Here is a 22,961-nt window from a genome sequence, read left to right as displayed (position 1 = left end):
TCAGCCCTATTTAAGAAAAAGGGAGATGTGTAGGGGTATATGAAGAAGATTCCCCAAGAATGATTTTGAGGTGGTTCAGGCCACCTCTGTCCTTGGAGGGGAGGGCAATGCAGCGCCCAGCCGACCCCCCAGCCCTGGCATTGGCCCCTTTAAGAAGCCAAGTCGGTCGTGATGCCGCTGCTGTTTGTATTGCTAATCCCCAAGGAGCCCAGTTTTTTTTTTAAAGGGAAAAAGGAAAAGAAAAGAAATAAAACGGGCAGCTGTCTCTTTAAATGTGATTTCCTTCTATTGTATTTGAATCGTGATCAGGAAAAAGGAAATGAAACCAGAGACAGAGGGAGGCAGAGCAAAAAATAGACATTTCGGGGCGGGGGGGAGACTCGCACACCCCCTCGACCCGCCCTCTCTCTCCTCGCTCCCTCCTCCTCCTCCTCCCTCTCCCCTCCCTCCCTCCCTCCCTCCAGCCCGCCCCATCACACACGCGCGCTCTGAAAGCCTAAGCCCAAGGTGTGCGGGGGACTCCGGGGCACAGGTTCGCAGCGGGGACAGGGACAGGAGCCGGAGCCCGAGCGGGAGCCGCAGCAAGGGCAGCAGGGAGCCCGAGCCGAGGCTGCCGCAGCCGCCGCCGCCGCCGCAGCAGCAGAAGCAGCCGGAGCCGGGAGGGAGAGGCGCAGGCGAGGCTTCCCGGGATGGAGGGTTAAGTCCGGGAGCCAGAACAGAGTAGAGCTGCGCGGGGGGCCCCGGCAGGCAGGCAGGCAGGCAGGCAGGCAGAGCGAGGCTCCCACCCTGTCCCATCCCATTCCCCGGCCCTGCACCCTGCCTGACCTCCCCCTGCCCCCCACCCTGGGGGATTCGCCCGCGTTCGCTCTCTCCCTGGCGCTGCGAGGGAGCCCGTGAATGTCATTGAGGGCGGAGGGGAGAGTCAGCCGGTGAGCAATCGCGGCGGCAGCGCTGCCCGAGGAGGGGCAGAAGGAGGAGGACCAGGACCAGGACCCGAGGGGGTGCCAAGCCGCCCGCCTGGCCCTGCGCGACAAAGGAGCCCCCCCACCCCCACCCCCAGCAGAGCGCCACCCCCTTCGCCAATGTCCTCGGCCATCGAGAGGAAGAGCCTGGACCCGTCCGAGTAAGTGGCCGCTCCATACTCCAGCCTTCAAGCCGTCCAGGGGGTGGGGGTGGGGGACGCGGGCATGGATGGAGGCGCTGCGCCCAGGACCTCTTGTGCCCCGCGGGGATGGAGAGGGAGGGGCTTGATCCAAGAGGGGCTTCTGGTGATCGTCCGCTGCGCTCCCCCGAGCACTTGGCCACCCAATGGGTTCGCCCCTCTTCCCGGGGGCTGCCCATCACCTCCCCCACGCGGGGGACCTCTCCAGTCGTGCGGGCTAGGGGTCCTAGTCGCTTGAGTGGCGCTGCCCCTGGGGAAATGGGAACCCCCTGCAGAATGAATAGAAATCCCTCGGCTGGGTGGGGTGAGAGGAGCCAGGGCTGGGGTTTTAGCCGGGGTTCCACTGCCCCACGCCGGGCTTAGCCTGAGCCGAAGGTCAATACGAACGGACCGATGCTCAACTTGTGCTTGTTCCTGGAGCGAGGAGTGCCGGGCAAACTTTGAGCTAAGCTCAGCCGGGCTTAGGCATGCAGGTGGAAGAGGGTAAGAAGGCTCCGGGAACCGAGGGACGCCTCCAGTCTCTCTTTCCTGTCCCTCTCCTCTTTCTCCCTTTCCCCCTTGGAAATCGTGTAATTCTGAGTGGGTCCCAAAGCTTGCTCCTGTATTCCCCTGCCGCGGAAGGAGGGGGTAACTCTAGCAGCTTCATGCCCTGAGAGGAATAAGTGGTGTCAGAAATGTCTCTAGGCTGCCCTTCTGGGCTCTCTAGACAGCTAGAGGCTAATAGGCTATCTCTGACGTCTACAGGCTTTGAGAGGCCAGAGGTGTCTTAAAAGACAGGGGTGTCTTCAAGGCTCCTGCTTTCAACGTTGGGCTTGTGGGGAGGTTTTTGGGGGGTGGGGAGAAGGGAGCATTGGGGTTATCTGTGGGGAAGGAAAAAAAAACCCTTTTCCTTAAACTAATTTTAAAATGTTATTAACTACCAGGTTTTCTTACTCCCTTGAAGCCCACACAGGCTAATCTGTTGAGAGGATTCCTTACACACCACTGAAGGGGTCAGTTAATGAGAGATCCACTTGCGCTTTCTGAAGGCTTTTGTTTTCATTTTTCATTTCTCGCAGCTGTTTGAAATAATTGGACTTTCCTGCCTGAAGTATTTCCCCCTTCAATTTTCATCCACATTGTTTACCTGGGCCTTACCCTGAGATAGAGGATATAAAAGCCCTTTGCTAGTCTCATAAAACACCGGAAGGGCTCCTAATAGAATAAGAGAATAAATATCACAATGCAGTTTTGAAGGTCAAGACCCGAGTTCCAAAGTCGAGAGGTCTGTGATCATTTCCTTTAAATAAATTCCCCTGGAGGAGTTGGGTAGAGATGGAGGCAGATCTATACTTGATACATTTAAGGGGTTGTTGACTCTAATGCAAATTTCAAAGTACATCTTGGCACAAAAATACCCTGTAGTTGGTTTTTTTTTCCCTTTCCACGGTTCATTCAACTCAATAAACATATATTAAGCTCCTGCTGTGTGCAAGAGTGGAGGAAAGACTGCAAAGCCTAATACTGTAGGTTTGTCAGTTTGATACCTAGTGCCGCTGAGGTCAGTAAACCCTTCAATCACTAGCCCTTTTATTAGCTGATAAATTGGAAGGCATTGGTTTCCTCAAGGATAAATATTAGATATTTGTTCTTTGGAAACTTTATACTCTAGACAAAGATTGAAAACCTGACACCTCCGCTATCCCATAAATGTTGTTGATTTACTAACTCCATTCCCTGGGTCATTCTTTCTCTCCTACCTCGAAAAGGGCACTTCAGTCCAAGCCAGTCAACACACAATTTGTCCTGCGTGTTGTGGATCAGAATTTTTAAAAAACAAACAAATAGAAAATCTCGAGAAATGATCCAAGAAATCCAGGCTGGGTTTTTGAGTTAGAAAAGGGGCCAGCAACCATAATTGGCCACTTGCTGTGTAGAAGCCTGAAAACACTCTGGGAGCATTTAAAATATTCATTTGGGGGTGCTCCCACTTAGTCATTGCCTTGGAATTCTCACTAAACAGAACTCTGACTGTGGATAATGAGCTATTATAACACCAATTACAGTAAGAACTCTGTGAGATAGATGGCTGGATAATATCTCATCCTGTCCAAGGCTATCTTATCTCAGGCCATCTTAATACTTGGTTTTGCTTAACATTTGAAAATGTAGACCACTTTCTTCTCAGATATTTAACTCCATACTTACAGGAGATTGGGTCATTTGTGGCAACTTCACCATGTTACAGATAGATAAAAACCTTCTGAGATGGCTTGAGCTGGGCAGATTAATTAGAAATAAGCTTCTGGAAGGCAGGGGCAGTTTTTCCATTCCATTCTGAATCCCCATCTCACAATGTATAATGCCTCAGGCTTTTAATTTTTTTTTGTCAGACTTAGGATTTCCTTGGCATAAAGAACTCCCAGCGATGAAACTCCCTCTTTCAAAGTAAAGAGATACCTGCTTTCCAGTTTATAGTCCTAGACATTTGCCTGGAGGGATTGAAAGGTTAAATTTCTTGCCCAGGGTCATACAACCAATACCTATGTGTCAGAGGCTGTCCAACCTGAACCCAGGTCTTCCTGACTCTATCCATTAAGCGAGGATGCCTTGGACTTGGTGGAAATTTAATAAATGTGAAGGATTTGGGGTTTTTTGTTGTTGTTTTTGCATCCAGTTGTTATCTAGCCTTCCCTTCCCTCCCTTTCCCTCACCTTTCCCTAACCATTAACACATTTTCATGTTTTTAACATTCTGGGTGGTTGGATCGCTCTCGAGGTTGGCATTTTATATATGGTATAATAACCATGGGATCTCCTGTCCATTCTTCCATCCACTGGACTCCACTGCCTCTCTGTAAGCAATCTAAAGGCAATTCCATTTTCATTCCAGTCAGTTGGCATCAGCTGAGCATGAATTCTTCTCTTTCATAGTTGATTGGGTGGCTGTGTCATCCACAGCCATTCAGAGAAACAGGTTTAAAAGGTGCCGCATACATCTTAGAAGCCCCCCAAAAGGAAGAGGTGAGAGGGAATTCTGTTGATGGCTATGAAAACCAATCAATACACATTTATTAAGTGCCTACTATTGCCAGGCATTGTGCTAAGAGCAGGAGACATCTGGATGAAAACATCTGGAATATGAATCACTTTTTTCAAGAAAGGGGAAGTAAAAACCCTCATGTTAAGTTACTGTCATTCACCTCTGTAGAAACAAAGGAAAACAGCAGTGTTTGGCTGCCATGACTTCTTAAAACCATTTTAAGAGCTGTGTTGTTTTTCTTTAACTGTCTTAGGTTTCAGATTATGATGTGCTCTTGTGATGATCCATGCTGTTTACAGCTGTTTAATGTAGCCATGTCTCTCACTGTATGCTGGGTGGGCACTTTCACAATAGTATACACTCATGGGACAGACACATACATACCCCAAAACACATTTTATGGTTGGACAAATTGGGACACAGAATGGTTGGTCCACAAAACTGGAAGACTGAGATTAGCCTCCTTAAGTAAGTGGAGGAGAATTCACTGTGGGAATTGGGCAGTTACAAACTGAGCCTATTTTAAAACCTTAATAGGTTTTTTAAAAATGTGATTTGGGCTCCAGAGAGGGTCTAAAGAACACTCGTTAGCTGTGTAAAAACCATCTTCAAAGAGATCGTGTCAACAAGTGTTTAAATAGACCATAGACCACACCTACTCTGTTGTCCAGTGCTACTAGGAACCCTCCTCTCTTTTTTTTTTCCTGGAGTAGATAAATTTTGTTATAGAAGGTACTTCCATGGTGTCTGGCACATGGTAGACCCTTAGTAGTTACTTGTCAATTAGTTGATAGTCTTCAATGCAATATTTATGAAGCAGTCACTAGTGGCCTGATGAGGTCCCGGCTCTCTGGGGATTCAAATAGAAACAAACAAAAAAAATAGGCATGTTAGGGTGCAAAATGTATGTAGATCAGCAAATATAAGCTAATTTCAAGAGAGAGCAATTTGTGTGACTTTCATCAGGTTCTATACTCTGAAGATTTTGGTATGGTCTTTGTAAGGTTAAGAGGGGCTCATTAAATACGGGAACATGCATTTAATTAAGTGCCTGCCACGTGCAGGCACTGTACTAAATGCTTAACAAATATTATCTCATGTGGGAAGGAGGAATGTCTAAGTGGCAGTGGATGAAACCAAGAGTGATACAATTTTGAATATGAAAGAAGAAAGCAGTATTTCATTATTTCATCCTCTCTTCCTTCCTCACCTTCCTTTCTCTGCCCACCATATCGTTGGGGCATTTAACTATTTTTTTTTACTTTTCTTTTTTTTTTTTTATAAATTTCTTTATTTATTTTTAGTTTACCACACACGGTTCTACATAGTTTTGAGTTCCAGTTTTTCTCCCCTCCCTCTCCCCTCCCTCCCCAAGACGGCATGGAGTCTCATATAACTGTCATGTATGACTTTGCATTGAATTAATTTATGTACTAGTCAAGTCGTGGAGAAGAATTTTGACCAATGGAATGAATCATGAGAAAGAAGAAACAGAACCAAAAAAAAAAGCAAACCCAAAAACAAAAACAAAAGAGAAGCAAAAAAGGCGAGCATGTAGTGTGCCTCAGTCTGTATTCAAACTTCGCAGTTCTTTGTCTCGATGAAGATAGCATTCTCCATCGTGAGTCCCCTGGAGTTGTCCTGGGGCATTTAACTATTAATGCATTTTCAAATTTTTACCCTCTTCTGTGGTTAGGTTACTCTTGGAGATCACTTCTCTTTTAGACTAGTTGGAAAAAGAGTGCTAGATTTGGAGTTGGAGGGTCTGGGTTCAAATCTTTGACACTATCGGTGTGACAAGTTGCCCAACCTCTTGGGGCCTCAGTTTCCACGTCTGCAAAATAAGGACTTTGGACTTGGATTATCTTTAAGTCCTCTTCCCACTCTAAATCTATGATCACGGGAGTCTTGAGTGCTGTCCATTTTGTACCAAGCAGTGCTCATGGATGCCCCTTGTATACTTAGGGCATAATTAGGATAGGAGATAAGGTAAAGATGAGAGTGAGAGGGAAGGGGGGGATATAGGAAAAGGAGTTGGAAACAGTAGGGGAGTATGGATGGTGGGCACCATTTGAGTGCCACCAGTGTTGCTAAAGGGGCTGTTTGGTCACTTGTAACTCCCCACCACCCCCCCAAATGAAACAAAACCAACTAAAGATTCTAGATCTCCCTCCCCTGCCAGTTTACCAAGAAGTGTTTTCCAACCTTTTCTCATGAATACTCTAATATTCAACACTTAAATGGATCTCATTAGTGGTGTGGTAAATCCAGTGTAGCTGAGATGCATCCAGATCTCCCCATCCATTCCCACTAGACTCACTTGAAAAAGGCTCTGAGGTCCCCATGATTTATCCTTGGATGGAATTCTGCTCATCCTGGAGATAGTTCCCACATCAGGCAGACCAATCAGCCACTCCTGGTTTCAGAGGAGCAGAGCAAGTATGCTGTTCACACTATGCCCAAAGGGCTATAAAACTGTGCATACTCTTTGATCCAGCAACATCACTACTAGGTCTCTATTCCAAAGAGATTCTAGAAATGTACAAAATGTACATGTACAAAAATATTTATAGGAGCTCTTCTTGTAGTGACAAAGACTTGGAAATTTAAGGGATGCCCATCAATTGGGGAATGGCTAAACAAGTTGTGGTATATGATTGTGATGGAATACTATCGTTCTATAAGAAACTGTGAGCAGGCAGATTTCAGAAAAACCTGGAAAGAGTTACATGAACTGATGCTGAGTGAAACAAGCAGAACCAAGAGAACATAGTAATGCAGCATTGTTCAATGATCAACTGTGATAGACTTAGCTCTTCTCAGCTGTATAATGATCCAAGACAATTCCAAAAGACTTGTGATGGAAAATGCTATCCACATCCAGAGAAAGAACTACGGAGTCTGAAGGCAGATCAAAGCATACTGTTTTCACTTTTTGGGGTTTTTATTTTTGCTTTTTCTTTCTTGTGGTTTTTCCCTTTTGTTCTGATTCTTCTTTTACAACATGACAAATGTGGAAATATGTTTACATGATTTTACATGTATAACCTATAACAGATTGCTTGCTGTCTTGAGGAGGGGGGAGGGGAAGGAGAGAGGGAAAAAATTTGGTACTCAAAATCTTACAAAAATGAATGTTGAAAACTCTATATGTAATTGGGAAAAAACAAAATACTATTAAGTGCAAAAAAAGAAGAATATGAACTAGTTCAAAATGGTATAAAATTGTGTGTGTGTGTGTGTGTGTGTGTGTGTAATTGGGATTTCTCTTTAAAGAATTGAATCGAAAGTTTCAACTACCAAAAAACTATGTGAAGTTTAATTTGCAAAACCAAAATGGAGCATCTGAAAGATATTTTGCCTGTCTTGATAACAATAATGTAGTGACTTAGAGGATAAAGGTCCCAAAAAGAACTCTCACTCTGGATCTGTTGAAGCTTTTAGTTTGTGTGGCTCCTGATCCAACCTCATAGCCAGATGGTTTGCCTAAACCCCCTTTACGCTCAACCACATTTCACTGTGAACTTATTTTCTCATTATTATTCAAACATAGGTAGTCACTTTAGGTTTTATTAGGAGAGTTTTACTTTTTAGTTGGCTTTTGACTAAGCTTTTAAGCGTCCACTAATTCATGACAAATAGTTCTCTGCAGACTCTGTTACCCTATTTCTTTTCATTTGTTTGAGCATATTCAAATCTGTATTGTCTGCTATTCCTTCATGTATGACCAGAATTTTTTCATCAATTAGAGTGCCAGTTGGAAGCCAGGTATAGACATCTTCCTGCGAGTGAAAAAATTTTTGTGCCATGTTGCCAGAAATAAGCAGTTTGATTATATTAAAAAAATTGGTATGCTGTTCACAAATCACACCCATCCTTTCTAGGGAGCCAGTGGACGAGGTACTACAGATCCCGCCATCCCTGCTGACATGTGGCGGCTGCCAGCAAAACATCGGGGACCGCTACTTCTTAAAGGCCATTGATCAGTACTGGCATGAGGACTGCCTCAGCTGTGACCTTTGCGGGTGCCGCCTGGGGGAAGTGGGGCGTCGCTTGTACTACAAGCTGGGCCGAAAACTCTGCAGGAGAGACTATCTCAGGTAGGGCTCTGTGGCCTGGGAGCCATGTCTTCCTCCTCCTCCTCCTCCTCTTGCTTCTCCTCCTTCTTCTCTCCTCCTCCTTGTATCCCCCCACTGGGCAGCCAGGGGCTTCAGGGAACCTGTGTCTCCTGGCACCTTTCTCTAGCATTCAATCACCTGAATTCTTTTGTGTGCTAATGATAAAGTCCATCTGCACAGTCTGATCCCCAAAAGTCAAATACAAGAAGAAGGTCTAAAAATGCTTCATGTTTAGGCAGCATGTTGATGTTACAATAGTTCATATTGCTTGACAGATCTCTTCCCGCTGACCCGCAGGAGGGTGGCACAAGGGAAGTAGATAGAACAGTAAACTTACAGTGACAGAGATGTGGGTTTGAATCCCACTTCAACTACTTACTAGCTGTGTGGCTGTGGCTAGTCTCTGAGCTTCAGTTTGCTCATCTATAAAATGAGGCTGATAGGAACCGGCACTTTTGTGTTTCCAATGAGGTAATGTATGTACAGCGCGTTATGCACCTTATAAATGTCCCTGATGGTGCTGATATCACAGGGGAGTAATATTAGTATCTTAAGTTTAGAGATAGAAAGTACCTTCAGAGTCCAGTAATTTGGTTGGAAAAAAAAAATACGTCTTTATTTTCACTAACCTTTAGGTTTCCTTTGCAATCCTCTGCATTTTAGGGCCTGGGTTGTTTTGAGTTTGTTTTGTTTTTTTTAAAGAAAGACATCCTGAAACGGCTTTAAAAGACTGCCTCCAGGAGTCCAAGGGGGCCCCCCAAAGGTTAAGACACCCTGATCTAACTGGAGGGCACCTTTGAGGTCATTCAATTCAACTTCTTTATTTTGCATTGAAACTGAAACCCAATGGGAGGAAAATGACTTATCTAAGATCATAAAGGGTAGTCTACAACAGCAAGGAATCATATGGGGCTGGCTGTCTGCCTCTAAACCCGGTCTTCTTGCTACTACCCTCCCCCTTATCTTATAAATATAGAAACCAAAGCAATGAAGAGTGAAATAACTAAGTCTCCATCACTCGGTGGGAGTGGAGCTCAGGTGGTTTGGGGCCCCCATGGCCCAGAGCCCAGGTCTCCTGGTGCTTTGGGCTGGAGACACACCCACACATTTCTCCGACATCATTTGCCAGTTTAGCAGCTCTTGGTGGGGATTCCCAGTTTTCTAGCTTACAAGCTGCTCCAAAGGGGGCTCTGTGTCCTCTGCTCTCAGTTCTGGTCAAGTGTGTGTTGATACTGCTTATCTCTCCTGGGCAGAGAACCCAAGAGAAGAAGACAACCACAGGCAGGCCTGCCTAACCATGGAAAACACCATTGACATCCAAGAACCTTGGCTCCTAGAGGTGGCAATTCCTCCCAAGTTCTCAAATTATTTTCCATTTAGAAAATCGGCCTAAGTTTGATGGGAGAAATTGCTTATCTTTTAATCCAGAAAGTACTAACATGTTACTTTTCTTTTCAGTCCCCTGCTGAAGTCCTAGTAGACTGAGGGGGTCAGTCATTTAATAGGGGTCACAAAGAGACTGAATGAATGAACAACAACAAAATGTTTAATGGGAATACAATACAATCCAGCAAGCATTTATTTTGGAAAAGCAGATGTTTATTGATCTGTCTTGTTTTTAATACGGGGTATTTCAAAAGTCATAGTGCCATTTCTAACCTTAAATAGCTTTAAAAAGGCATTAGGACTTTTGGGACACCTTGAATTTCCTGGTGTACCCCTATATTCTTCCCTTCCCAAAGAACCATCCCTTATAAGAAAGAATTAAAAAGCAGAGGAAAAAATAGCACAATAAAATTAACCAATATATAAAAAAGTCTGATGTTATCTGCAATGTTCCACCACCATAGTCTTCCATTCTGCACAGAGAGCATAAGGGGAAGGGAGGCAAGGGGGAGGTGCCTACTCATATCTCATCTCTGGGGCCAAGCCTGGTCATTGTGATTTCTCTACAGTCAGTTTCTATTTGTTTTGTTTTGGTTCTTTCCGTTGAAATTGTTGAGTCTGGGGTTCTTACCCTTTTTGTGTCATGGCATTCCTTTGGCATTCCAGGGAAACCTATGGACTCCTTAGAATCCTGGGGTTTTTGTTTTTTGGATTTTTTTTTGAGGTGATGGGGGTTAAGTGACTTGCCCAGGGTCATACAACCAGTAAAGAATCCTGTTTATATATATATGTGTGTGTATATCTATATATATATGTATGCATGTATGTATGTATGTATATACATAACTACAAAGGAATAATAGAATGACTACAAAGAAAATCAAAAGTTAGTGAAAAAAAGATGCTATTTTTCCCATTCAGGTTCATAGACCCCCTGAAATCTGTCCATAAACCCACTGGGGTCCATGGACCCCAAGTTAAGAGCTAGGTGGGGGAGAGGATAAAGTGTTGGATTTGTTCTCAAGAAGACCTGAGTTTAAATCCTGCCTCAGATACTCACTAGCTGGGTGACCCTGGGCAAATTGCTTACCTTCTTTCAGCCTTAGTTTTTTCATCTGTAAATTGGGGATAATAATAGCATGTACTTCACAGGATTGTTGTGAGGATCAATTTAGAAAACAAATGCAAAGCACTCTGTAAACCTTAAAGCTCTATATAAATGCCATCATTATTATTATTATTTTATATTCCTGGTTCTGTCAACTTCATCTTGCATCAGTTCATATAAGTTTTCCCATGCTTCTCCATATTCACTAACCATCATGTATTAAGCCCCTACTGTGTATGTGCTAAGTACTTTGGGAAGTACTTTAAAGATAAAATGAAAAATAGACCCAGCCCTGGAGAAGCATCCATCCTACCTGAATATCCAATAGCCAGTTTGCCGGGTCATTGATGGAAGTAAAAATGGAAATCATTCCCATTGGAATTCTTGATTCCATTTCTGTTCAACCATCTGAATCTTAAGTGATTCCTATAGAGAGAGAGGTCAGAAGGTCCAGTTCCCCCATTCCCGCCCCTGGTTCTATGATTTTATATAGTTCTCTAAAATAAACCCAGTGCTGTTTATGTTATAAGGTTTCTTATTTTCACTTTTGAAAAATGAGAGGAAAAGCAGGCTACGAGACCACAAAGTTAATTAACTCACGTCTCAGTGACACGAAATAATTTCCGCCCCCCCCACACACACTATTTTTCCAGGTAACATATTAATTAACTATGTGTTAGTGCAGGCTTTTCTAGCCATCATTTAATATTTAAATTATCATCATTAAAATGAGCAACAGAGAGGTTTAGCAGAGCCATCTCCCGACAGAGGGAAGAGAAACTATTTAATTTTCCTTCTGAGATGATCGCAGAGTCATAGACTATTGAGCTTGGGTTTTGCTTTATGGGCCCAGCAGTGGGTTTGGTTAAAGCAAACACCTAGAAAATGACACAGCCTCAGTCATCTTTTCCTTCAGGATGGGCGTTCTGAACTTGGAGACATTTCAAAGGATTCATGAACTTGGACAGGAAGAAGAAAATTGTATCTTTATTTTCACTAACTTCTAACTCAAACTTAGCATTGAATTTTTTTTTAAAGAAAAACCACATTCTGAGAGGTGGCCTATAGGCTTCTCCAGACTGCCAAAGGGGATTTGACACGTAAGAAGTTAGGAACTCTTGCTGTTTAGGAGCTCCGTCCCTGAAACAATGCTAGTTTGCAATAGTATTCAGAGGCAGTGTGGTACATTGGAAAGAACCCTGGCTCTGGAGTCAGAGGATCCGTGTTCAAATCCTACCTTTAAAACATACTACCTCTGTGACCTTGGGCAAGTCATTTTCTCTCTGGGCCTCAGTTTCCCCATCTGTAAAATAATTGAGTTGGATTAGATGTTGTCTGAGGTCCCTCCCACATTTTGGTCTATAAGCCTAAAGCTTCCCTCCCTGAGGCCTGAGTTTTTCTCATCTGCAACATGAGGGGGTTAGACTACGTGACCTCCAAAGTCCCTCTCACCTCTGCTAGCCTCCTATGAGCTCTTCTCCATGCGAAACATTCACTGGAATTTAAGGCAGAACTTTAGAAAGAGCTCCAGTTGCTACATTGGCCTGTACTCACTCCTTGCCGCTTCCCAATACCAACTGAACCCAGTCCCCAGGGGAGAGAGACAGGAGCAGCTGCCCTTCTTCACAGTCCCTCCCCCGTGTCAGTTTCTCATCGGGCACTTAGTAAAATGTTCTGGCACAAATGAATGGACTACGGAACTCCTGATGCCAGAGGCTAACTCTTGTTTCAAGTTTTCCAGCTCCGGCACAAAGTAATTTGGTTATTGTTACTTGTTGAAATCTGCCCCTAAATTTCCTGAATAACTCTTCACTTTCCCTCAAGTGTTTGAGGCTCCAGTTAAGTGGGGACAGCTGTGTCCGTTGGGCTGCATTGTGTCTTTGGGCCGTCACTGTGGCCTAAGCTAGATCTCTTGAAATGTCTGGTGGTGTGTCTTTCCATTCTTGGCCTTAGGACTGAGGCAAGCCAGTTCCTTCTTCTGTCAAACTGGCATAGTTCTTCTTCCCGAATCATCACGGTTGCCATGAGGTGGTTTTCCTGATGCTCTCTGGGAAAGCTCCTAATGAACGCTGGTGTGCAGAGGCAGACTTGAGGATGGACTGGTCCAGAGCGATGAGACCTTTGCTTAACCACATGCCTCACGGATTTTGTTTATTGTTGCCGGGATCCTTTGGGGTTCACGTAAACTGACCATTGCTCTGTCCAACTTACCGTTTCACCCTTTGAAGTCATAAAATTAGCCCCCTGCCCACAACTACGTATAGAGATAGAGATATAGAAATAAACACATGGGTGTATGTATGTGTATATATTATATCTATATAAACACATCTATATCTGTATGTGTATATACACACATGCATATGTGCATGGATGTATAGGGGTATACGCATATATGTATATTAATATATGTGTATACATGAGCATATAGACACATATAGACACATAGATACATGTGCTTATAAGTGTACGATAGATGTGTCCAGCTATGTGCACATGTATGTATATATACATGTATGTGCTTAGAGTAACAACACCAAGAGAGTAAGACTTCACCATTTCTAGGCCCATCTAGTCCCCCGCATTGCTATTCTCATAGACATCTTAACGCCCAGCCTCTTGGCCACATACCTCTTTGTCCTCTCCCATCTCTGGGCCTAGGAACAGTACTCAAATCCATGCTACCATTCCTAGAAAGGACCCTCAATCAATTGCTCTGTGACTCCATTCACCATCCCTGTGACTCCCCTGACCAAAACACCCTTCACGGCTCCCCGCCCCCACCCCCACTGGCATATGTGTTGTCTTCTCCTATTAGAATGTAAGCAGGGACTGCTTCGCTTTTTGTATTTGGAGAACTCTCACTTTGTACAGTGCCTAAAACTTAGTGAGTGCTTAATAATTTTTTTCATTCTGATGATTAACATCCAGACAGATAGATATGTATGTGTATGTTGTGTGCATATATATATATGTATAAACACATGCATACATACATATACATATATGTGTGTATATGTATAAAGCAGAATAATAGCACAAGGGAAAGGGGGAGGAGTGGGTATTTCACAAAGTCCCACAGCTTCAGAGTCAAAAGGGTCCAACTGGTCCAACCCATACCTGAAAAAGAATTCTCTAAATGTACCAAATACATTATCATCCTACTTTTATGTCAAGTCAAGAAGCATTTATTAGAAGACCTCCATGAGAGATTGGCTCCCTCCTGGAGGCCGCTGCTTCCGTTTTTGTTCCAGCCAATAAGCCTGCATTTGACTCTTGGTAATCTTCAATCCCCATTCCTGGTTCTGCACTTTGGGCTTAAACAGAACCGATTCAATCCCTCTTCCATATGATAATCCTTCAGATACTTAAATATGGTTGGCCTTCTCTCTCCCCACCCCACCTCTACCACCACCTGAGTTTTCTCTTGGTCCAGCCTCTCCAGTTCATATGGCATGAAATCAAGGCCCTTTACTACCCAGGGATGCCTTCTGGGCACTTTTCAGCTTATCCATGTCCTTCCTAAAATGGAGTGCCCAGAGGGACGATGGAGCTAATTTTATTCCTATTTAAGTTGAACCTCTCAATGAAGCCTTATTAAAAGTCATTTAGCAAGACAGTGATGGAGTTGGGGACACAACTAAGATTTCTTGATTAAAAAACCAATATAGGTCAGGTCCCATGGCAGTGAATTCCAAAGGCCCTTTCGGATCCTCTCCTCTCATTGAATAGGTTAATGGCACTTTGAAAAAACCAGATTGCCAAATGTTAAAACTAGGGAGCATTTATTTGCTTAACCAGAACATCCTTTGCTTTTCAAAGAGATTCATCACAGAGGAACAGTCAATCAGTGAATTCCTCCAAGACCTATAAGCCTGATAGAATGTAAGCCCCTTGAAAGCAGACATTGTTTTGTGTCTGTATCACCAATGGCTCACACAGGCATTATTCTCAGTGCTACTGTTACAAAGAAAGGCAAAGAACTCACATTCTAATGAGGGCCTTGGACCTAGAAGCCACTTGAGTGAATTTTGAATTGGAATTTATTAGAATTAGATTTATAAAGGAGTTGATTTACATATATCTGCTCCTTGTGAGCAGAGACTGTTAGCTGCTGTTCAGTCATGTCTGACCCTTTGTGACCCCATTCAGGGTTTTCTTGGCAATGATACTGGAGTGGTTTGCCATTTCCTTCTCCAGCTCATTTTGCAGTTGAGGAAACTGAGGCAAACAGAGTTAAGTGACTTGCCCGGGTTCACACACTAGTAAGCATCTGAGGCCAGATCTGAACTCAGCAAGATGAGTCTTCCTGACTCCAGGCCCAGTGCTCTATCCACTGTGCCACCCTGGTACATAGTAGGCACTTAATAAATGCTTATTGACTTGACTGCATGGTTACCAGGATGTGGTTGAAAGGAGCATTGGGTTCAAATCCTGATACTGCTACTTTCTGCCTTTGTAATCTTAGGCTACTGGTTGTTTAATCTCTCTGTCTCAGTTTTCTTATCTATAAAGTGGGGGGAATATAATAGATGATCTCTGAGATTTCTTTCAGCTCTAAGTCCTATTGTGTAAAGTGAGGCAAACCCAAATTGGAATTTTGTTACATTGGTTTGAAATAAGTGATGCTAACAGTTATTATGCAAGGCTTTTCATCACAGTGGAATTTGACCTGCAAACAGTATGACTTCATTTAAATGTCCAAGGAGATATTTCCACTGGAACTTCCTGGCAAGGAAGAATGGAACCTTAGATCTCCCAATTCATATCTTCCACATCATTCGGAAAGCTGATGTTTTTTCCACACTTCTGCCTAAACCAGGAGTGGGGAACCTTTGACTTCGAGGCCACTTGTGGCTCTCTAGGGCCTTGAGGCCACAGGTTCCCCACCCCTGGTCTAAACAAACCTCATCAACTGGACCTGGTTCTTTCTGTTGAATTCCTTTTTATTCCCCTCCAGAATTAGGTGACTCTCACATTGGGCTTCGTGATTTGTGAACTGACTCAAGGCCAGTCTTATCCTTGGTAAAATACAATCCTAGACATCTTTCCACACCAACTCCTACCTAAAATCATCTCCCCTACCTACTATTCTAGGTTAGAGATTTATTCTTTTGGGTGGAACATTCCTCTCATTTTCAAATGCAAACACCCCTGAATGGGCGATGTTGGAAGTCTTTATATTTCTATAGCTCTTAAAGGTTCACATTCCCTCATTTGATCTGCAGCAACCTTGTGTTATAAGCCCTGTGGGTGATTATTATTTCTACTTTATAGATAAGAAGATTAAGGCTCCCAACAACTCCTAAGTGTCAGAGGCAACATTCAAACCAGGTCTCTCCTCACTCACAAGTTCTGCCCTCTTTCCCCACTACATTAATCTCTCTCTCTCTCTCTCTCTCTCTCTCTCTCTCTCTCATTACCCTATTAAATCTCTGACATCTCAGTATGAACCAAGAATCTACCTGAAAAAGATCCCAAAATGAAAACTCCCAGGAATACTACAGCCAAATTCCAGAGCTCCCAGGTCAAGGAGAAAATGTTGTGAGCAGCCGTCTTTAGTATGAACCAGACTAGCGAATGTTTTCCTCCAGGGTGGAGAGGTTGGGGACAGTTATATGAGGATGCTCACTGGGTTAACAGAGATAGCTAAAGGGGAGAGGAAGTATAGGTCTCCACAACAATTTCCTAGACTCCCTGATTTTATTAGGGCGATGCTGTCTGTGGTGAAAGTAACCTCCATTTTTCTAAGAAAAAGAAGGGAGCATTGATGATCCTTGGGAAACTTCCAAATGACCAGCCCCGTGGGATTCTCCCAACCTGCTCTGAGAAGATTGTCCTGACCCATCCCCAAACTTTTATTATACTAAAGTTTCTTTTGCCTCCTTAACACTTTGTTCTCATTTGTTTGGGGACTCTTCCCTCCTTCCCCCAGGCTTTTTGGCCAAGACGGCCTCTGCGCTTCCTGTGACAAGCGGATCCGGGCCTATGAGATGACCATGCGAGTGAAGGAGAAGGTGTACCACCTGGAGTGTTTCAAATGTGCAGCCTGTCAGAAGCACTTTTGTGTCGGAGACAGGTATCTCCTCATCAACTCAGACATAGTGTGCGAACAGGACATCTATGAATGGACTAAAATCAACGGAATGATCTAGGCAAGAGGCCAGAGTCTCTGCTGATGACGAAAACCAATAGTCTTGATAGGGAGGGGATGGGGAGGGGGACCGCTGAGCTATGCACTCTGAGTAATAGGGGTGGGGTGGGCTAATTTCTTTAGGGATGGAACCATAGGCCCTTATCAGGCAGCCCAGCGTAGCATCAAAGTGAGCTGCACTGGAGCAAGGAAAGCAGATTTAAATATGCTGACTCTTAGAGAGAATTTCTAGCAGAAAGCTATCAGTAATAACTGACATTATTAGCTGAGGTGTGGGGAGGTTGGGTGGGTGGGGCAAAAAAATGATGGGCTAATGGGATCTCATACCTGCAGATAGTGAGTTATCCGTATAAAAAGTTGTCCTGACTTTGACACTTGGAAATGAGAAATGTGCAATTGGTTGATTTTGTTTCTTCCCAAGGGCTTTTCCCTTTTAGATCCCTGTTCTTCACATGGGGGAGGACAAAGGAAGAGAAAGTGGCCGTCCTTTTCTTGGCTGTTTTCCCAAGGCCTTACTTAAGCTTTGGACGTATGGGAAACGCGTTTGCATGGGGACATGTTTCAGTTGGGAATGTTCATTGCAACTTCTAACCACAACCCTTCACTAAAGATAGATAAAAATGCTGGTGAACCGCTGTTTCTAGACACCTCTGTTCAAGGTGAAGGATTTCACAGATTGTTTCTATACAAATGTAAATCTAAGCAGAGTTGTTCAACTATTTTATTATCTTAGATTATATCAATAAAGTATTTGTTGTCTGTAGTAAAACCCCGCAGATTTAATAAAAATGACAGACTGAGACTCTGTGTCATTTCTTTGGATGATATCTTAGTTTGAAGTAATAGTTCAATTCCATGGCGTTTATTAGCTAAACCCGGGTCTTTCTAGATTGCGATGCCACAGCTGCTTCTCAAAAAATACAGGTCATCCCTTCCACATTGTGACTTTCTGTATCACAGTTTTGATATATCACAAGCCAGCATAAAAAATTAAATGGGAATTTTGGGGGAGTTTTGCGAAAGCTGCAGATGACACAGAAAAAGTTTAGAAACTCAGAAATGCATAAAATCTATGTATGGTATTGTATAATATAGACCCAAATTTTACAATAAGGTGCTGTAAATGCCCCATAAAAGAAAATTTAAAAATTCAGGCTTCTTTTCTGGTTAAAAGGAAGATTTTCCAGATGGCAAGTGTGCTGCACCCCAACCCCTATGATGCAGAAGAAATAACTGTATATGCAGCTTGGAAGGGAAGGGGTATTGGGGATCAAGAAGCATATTCTTCCATTTGTATTTGCATGCTTTGCAATATAGATAAAGCTGAAAAGGGAACATGGCATAATGGAAAACACTGGGACTGGGCACCAGGAGACCTCAGTTTGAGTCCCAGCTCCACCACTAATGACCTATGTGACCTCTGGCACTTGATTTAATTTTTCTAGGCCTGGAAAAATTCCCATCAGCCCCATGATGGTTTCTATCTGGCATCATAATCAGAATGACCAGGGTTCAAGTCCTGCCTCTGACACATACATACTAGTTGTGTGACCACAGACAACAAAAATAAACATTTATTAGGTGCTTATTATGTCCCAGGCACAATGCTAAGTACAGGGGAGAACAAAAAAAGACAAAAACAACCTTTGTCTTCAAGGTACTCTCATTCTAATAGACAAGGCAACTCTGAGGCACAGTGGAATCAGGGTGAAGTAGAAAGAAGGTTGGGTTTGGGTTTAAATCCCAGCTTTGTCTCCAGTGTGACTGGACAGTCATTTAGACCTCAGTTTCAACATCTATAAAATAGCATTAGATTAGATGACTTCTCTGGTCCCTTCTAGTTACAAATCTATAGTCCTATGAAGTTCTAGATGGATAGAGGGAGTTGTACACACTGATGAAACCATAGGTCTGGACCCTTAAGAAAGAATTAACAAAAACAAGAAAACAAGCAAATGTCTTATTTGGTCCATTCCGTTGGGACTTTCTCTTCCTATCAGACTTTAGGCCAAGCAGACAGATACTCATATTGTTAGCAATCACATAACAGGCCAACATTTAGCTCAAAGGGATGTAGTTTAATTAAATTGTTATTGTTAGGTGTTTATTGTCGCCCTTGTATTGTAGAAAACATATAAAAAAGCCAAGATCACTGCCCTTGGGAGCCAGTAACCTCGAAAGGACACAACTACATAAAATAAGGTTTCCTTTGGGAGTGAAGGTAATTACCCAGTTTGAAATGTGGCAAAGATGCTGAGTTTGACACTTCGATTTTCAGAGACGGGGATCTCAGAGTATTTTATTACAAGCGCTTAAAAGGACTTTAGTTGGAGGATTCATAAAGCAAGACACCTTCAGAGATGTTGGCTGTGTAGCCTTTCACCTCAGGGCCTGGATGGTGCCAGTGGACTGATCCAGAGTGCCCCCTGCTGACCACTCGTTCTGGCCTCTAGATGGAGAACCTTAGTACCCTCCCTGCAGCCTGATTTCTTTCATAAGGTTATTGTCGGGAGGTAAGGAAGTATTACCATGCTTAATCGCCCCCCAAAAAATTAATTAAATAAGCAACTTGTAAGGTACCAGTGTGATAAATGAACTATGAGACACCGCCTTCAAAATTCCCAACTTCAACCAAGCTACTGATTAATCTTTTTCTCCGCAGGCAGAATAATTAGCCGGCCAGGACTCTCTTAGTCTGCAAAATGCTGAAAATGGCCAGGAAGTTTGATGGTACAACGTGGCCTATTTAAAACAAAACTAATTTTCATGCATCCCGGCTCCCTGGAGGGGTGTGTGCATATGGGGGGATGGGAGAGAGGGAAGGTATTAAAACTGTCCCTTTCTCTAGTTAGGAAGGCAATCCGTTATTAGCAGTCCAATGGAGAGGATAGCTCCGTTGAAGATGAAGAGTCATCATTGAATAATTATATATGGCATTGGTAGAGCTTGTTAAGCACATGCAAGTGTTTTAACAATTGTTCGATTGTGCTGGGGCTATCTCAACGATTGATATGTGCGCCATCAACTGGAACAATCACGTGCTGGTTAGATCCCATCACTTATTGCTGAATATTTTTATTTATAAAGGCATGGTCCAAATTCACTGTTGAAAAATGTCACCACGTGAAGATGCAGATTATACAATGGTCAAAAACCTACAGTTGAGTCTCCCATCATCCATGGGATGTTGGGCAAGTGACTTTACCTCTCTCTGCCTCAGTTTCCTTATTTGTGAAGTAGAAGTAATAGAACTTACCACCCAGTGTTGTTATGAGGCTCCAATGAGATTATATTTGTAAAGTACTGGGCAAACCTTAAAGTAATATGTGTATATATGTTATATATACACACATATGTGTGTATATATACATATTACAGTTTTCTCAACTATAAAATGAGGATAATAACAACACCTACCTTCCAGGATTGTTGTGAGGCTGAATGAGATAGTATTTGTAAAGTGCTTGGCACAGTGCCTGGCACACAGTAGGTGATCAATAAATGATTTTTCCTTCCCTTCCCAATATGACTAACTCCTTGATGTAGTACAAAGGTTGGTTCTCAATCTTTTTTTTTTTTTTTGCTTAAAGTATAGTATTGTTCTTGCCCTCAGAGACATGAGAGACTAGGGGACAGGAGTATAATTGCAAGTGTGTGATCCATGTGATGCCTAGAACCACTGGCATAAGGGGTAGAGTGATGGAGGTAAAGAATAACTGGGTTCTAGTCCTGCCTCAGATGTTTCCTAGCTTCAGTGCCCCTGGACAAGTCAATTAATCTCTCTGACCCTCAGTTTCCTCATCTGTAAAAGGAGAATTAGAATTAGAATGGCTGTTTCATAGAGTTGTTCACAGATTTAGAAGTGGAAGGGATTTGAGTGGTCATCTAGTCCAATCCAAAAAGGAAACTGACCTACCCAAGGTCATACAGGAATAAATGGCAGAGCTAGGATTGAACCCGGTGCCCCTGATTCCAAATCAAATGTTTTTTTTTCATTGTAGTATGCATTTCAAGAGGTTGAAAGGTAGTTGGTGATGTAGGACTGGAGCTCAAGAGAGATTAGATATATTGGTTTGGGAATCATCTGCATAGAGATGATAATTGGACCCATGGGAACTGAGGAGATCATCAAGCAAGATAGTTAGAGGGACAAGAGGAGAGGAGAGGAGAGGAAAGGAGAGGAGGGGAGAAGGGAAGTGAAGGGAAGTGAAGGGAAGGGAAGGGAAGGGAAGGGAAGGGAAGGGAAGGGAAGGGAAGGGAAGGGAAGGGAAGGGAAGGGAATGGAAAGGGATGGGAGGGGAGGGGAGGGGAGGAGAAGAGGAGAGAAGAGAGGAGGAGAAGAGAGTAGAGAGGAGAGAAGAGAGGAGTGGAGAGAAGGACAGGAGAGGAGAGAAGAGTGTCCAGGATAGACTCTCCAATGCCCATTGGACATTTTGAACTGGATGTTCTGTACATATCTCAAACTCAACATGTCCAATGTCTCTTCTCTTCCCCCAATAGCACACCCCCCTTCCCAATTTCCCCTTCACTGCCCAGAGCACTCCCATTCTCTGTTACCCAGGCATGAAACCTCAGTAACACCCTCAACTCCATGCTCACATTCATTCCACATAGGCACTCTGTTGCCAAGTTCTGTTGATTCCTCCACTCACACAGCTGCCATCTTTATCAAGGGCAGGCCCTTATCACTTCATACCTGGACTATTGCATTCTCCTTGACTCAGTTTCTCCCCACTCTAGTCCATCCTTCAAAGTGATCTTCCTAAAGCACAGGTCTAACCTCCAAAGGACTCATGATGGAAAAAGCTATCCACATCCAGAGAAAGAATTATAGAGTCTGAATGCAGATTGAGACAAACTATTTGCTCTCTCTTTTATTTATTTATTTGTTTGTTTAATCTATCTATCTATCTATTCATTCATTCATTCATTCATTCATTTATTTATCTATTTATTTATTTTCTTCCTTCTTTTTTGGTTTTGTTTTTTCTTTCTCAGGATTCAGTCCATTGGTTATAATTCTTTGCAACTTCACTATTGTGTAAATAAATTTAATTCGAAGGCATATGTAGAACCTATATCGGATTACATGCTGTCTTAGAGGGGAGGGGGAAGAAGAGGGAGGGGGAGAAAATTTAGAACTCAGGAACTTGTGGAACTGAATGTTGTAAACTAAAAATAGAAAATAAATTTTGAAAAAATAAAGTTCGACTGCCTTTACCTGTCAAAAAAAAAAAAGCACAGGTCTATGTTGCACCCCTCTACACAATGAACTCCAGAGGTTCCTTTCCAGAATCAAATATAAAATCTTCTATTTGGCTTTTAAAATGCTTCACAGGTGACAGTTAGATGGTACAGTGGATAGAGGACTGGCCCTGAAGTCATCAGGACCTGAGTTCAAATCTGGCCTCAGATACTTAGATACATGTGTGATCCTGGGTGAGTCACTTAACCCCAACTGCCTCAAAAATAAAAAATGAAAATAAAACCCTTCACAACCTAGCCATTTCTTATTTTTCCAGTCTTCTTCTGCTTTACGCTCTCACACGTCAGCCTTCATGCTGTTTCTCACACTTTGATGCCCCATCTCCCAATTCCATTCCTGGAATGCTCTACTTCCTGGCTTCCCTGGCTGCCACCTTGACTCAGCTGCTTCCTTCGAAGAGTACCTCTTTTCTCTTCTGTGTGTATCTTGTACATAGTTGCTTGCATGTTTCCCCCCACAATTAGAATGTGAACTCCCTGAGGGCAGGGACTATATTTTGCCTTTTTGTATCCCCAATGTTTAGCACAGTACCTGGCACATACTAAGTTTTTAAGAAATGGTTGTTCACTTACTGACAAACCCATAGTTATGGAAGTCACCCACTTCCAAAAAAGGAGACTGAGAAAGAGTAATCAGAGAGCTTGGAAGAGACCCAGGAGACCACGATGTCCCGGTAACCTAGAAGAGAATATCCAAAAGGTGAAGGTGTTCTGCAGTGTCAGAAGTCAAGAGAGGTCGAGAAAAAT

The 22,961-nt window shown here is 43.2% G+C and overlaps 1 protein-coding gene across 1 annotated transcript; it reads left to right on the top strand.

The window, feature by feature from the left end:
- Positions 1 to 495: 495 nt before the first annotated feature.
- On the top strand, positions 496 to 17,751 carry LMO2 (LIM domain only 2). Its single transcript, XM_036762460.1, has 3 exons — positions 496 to 1,123; positions 8,068 to 8,283; positions 16,731 to 17,751. Exons 1-3 carry the CDS (start codon positions 1,083 to 1,085, stop codon positions 16,948 to 16,950), a joined length of 477 nt encoding a protein of 158 aa, XP_036618355.1. The 5' UTR covers positions 496 to 1,082; the 3' UTR covers positions 16,951 to 17,751.
- Positions 17,752 to 22,961: the final 5,210 nt, after the last annotated feature.

Source organism: Trichosurus vulpecula, chromosome 6 (genome assembly GCF_011100635.1).
Source record: "Trichosurus vulpecula isolate mTriVul1 chromosome 6, mTriVul1.pri, whole genome shotgun sequence".
In the NCBI taxonomy this organism is placed as follows: Eukaryota; Metazoa; Chordata; class Mammalia; order Diprotodontia; family Phalangeridae; genus Trichosurus; species Trichosurus vulpecula.
The sequence above is the reverse complement of the archived record's forward strand: the minus strand, read 5'-3'. Positions and strand labels throughout refer to the sequence as shown.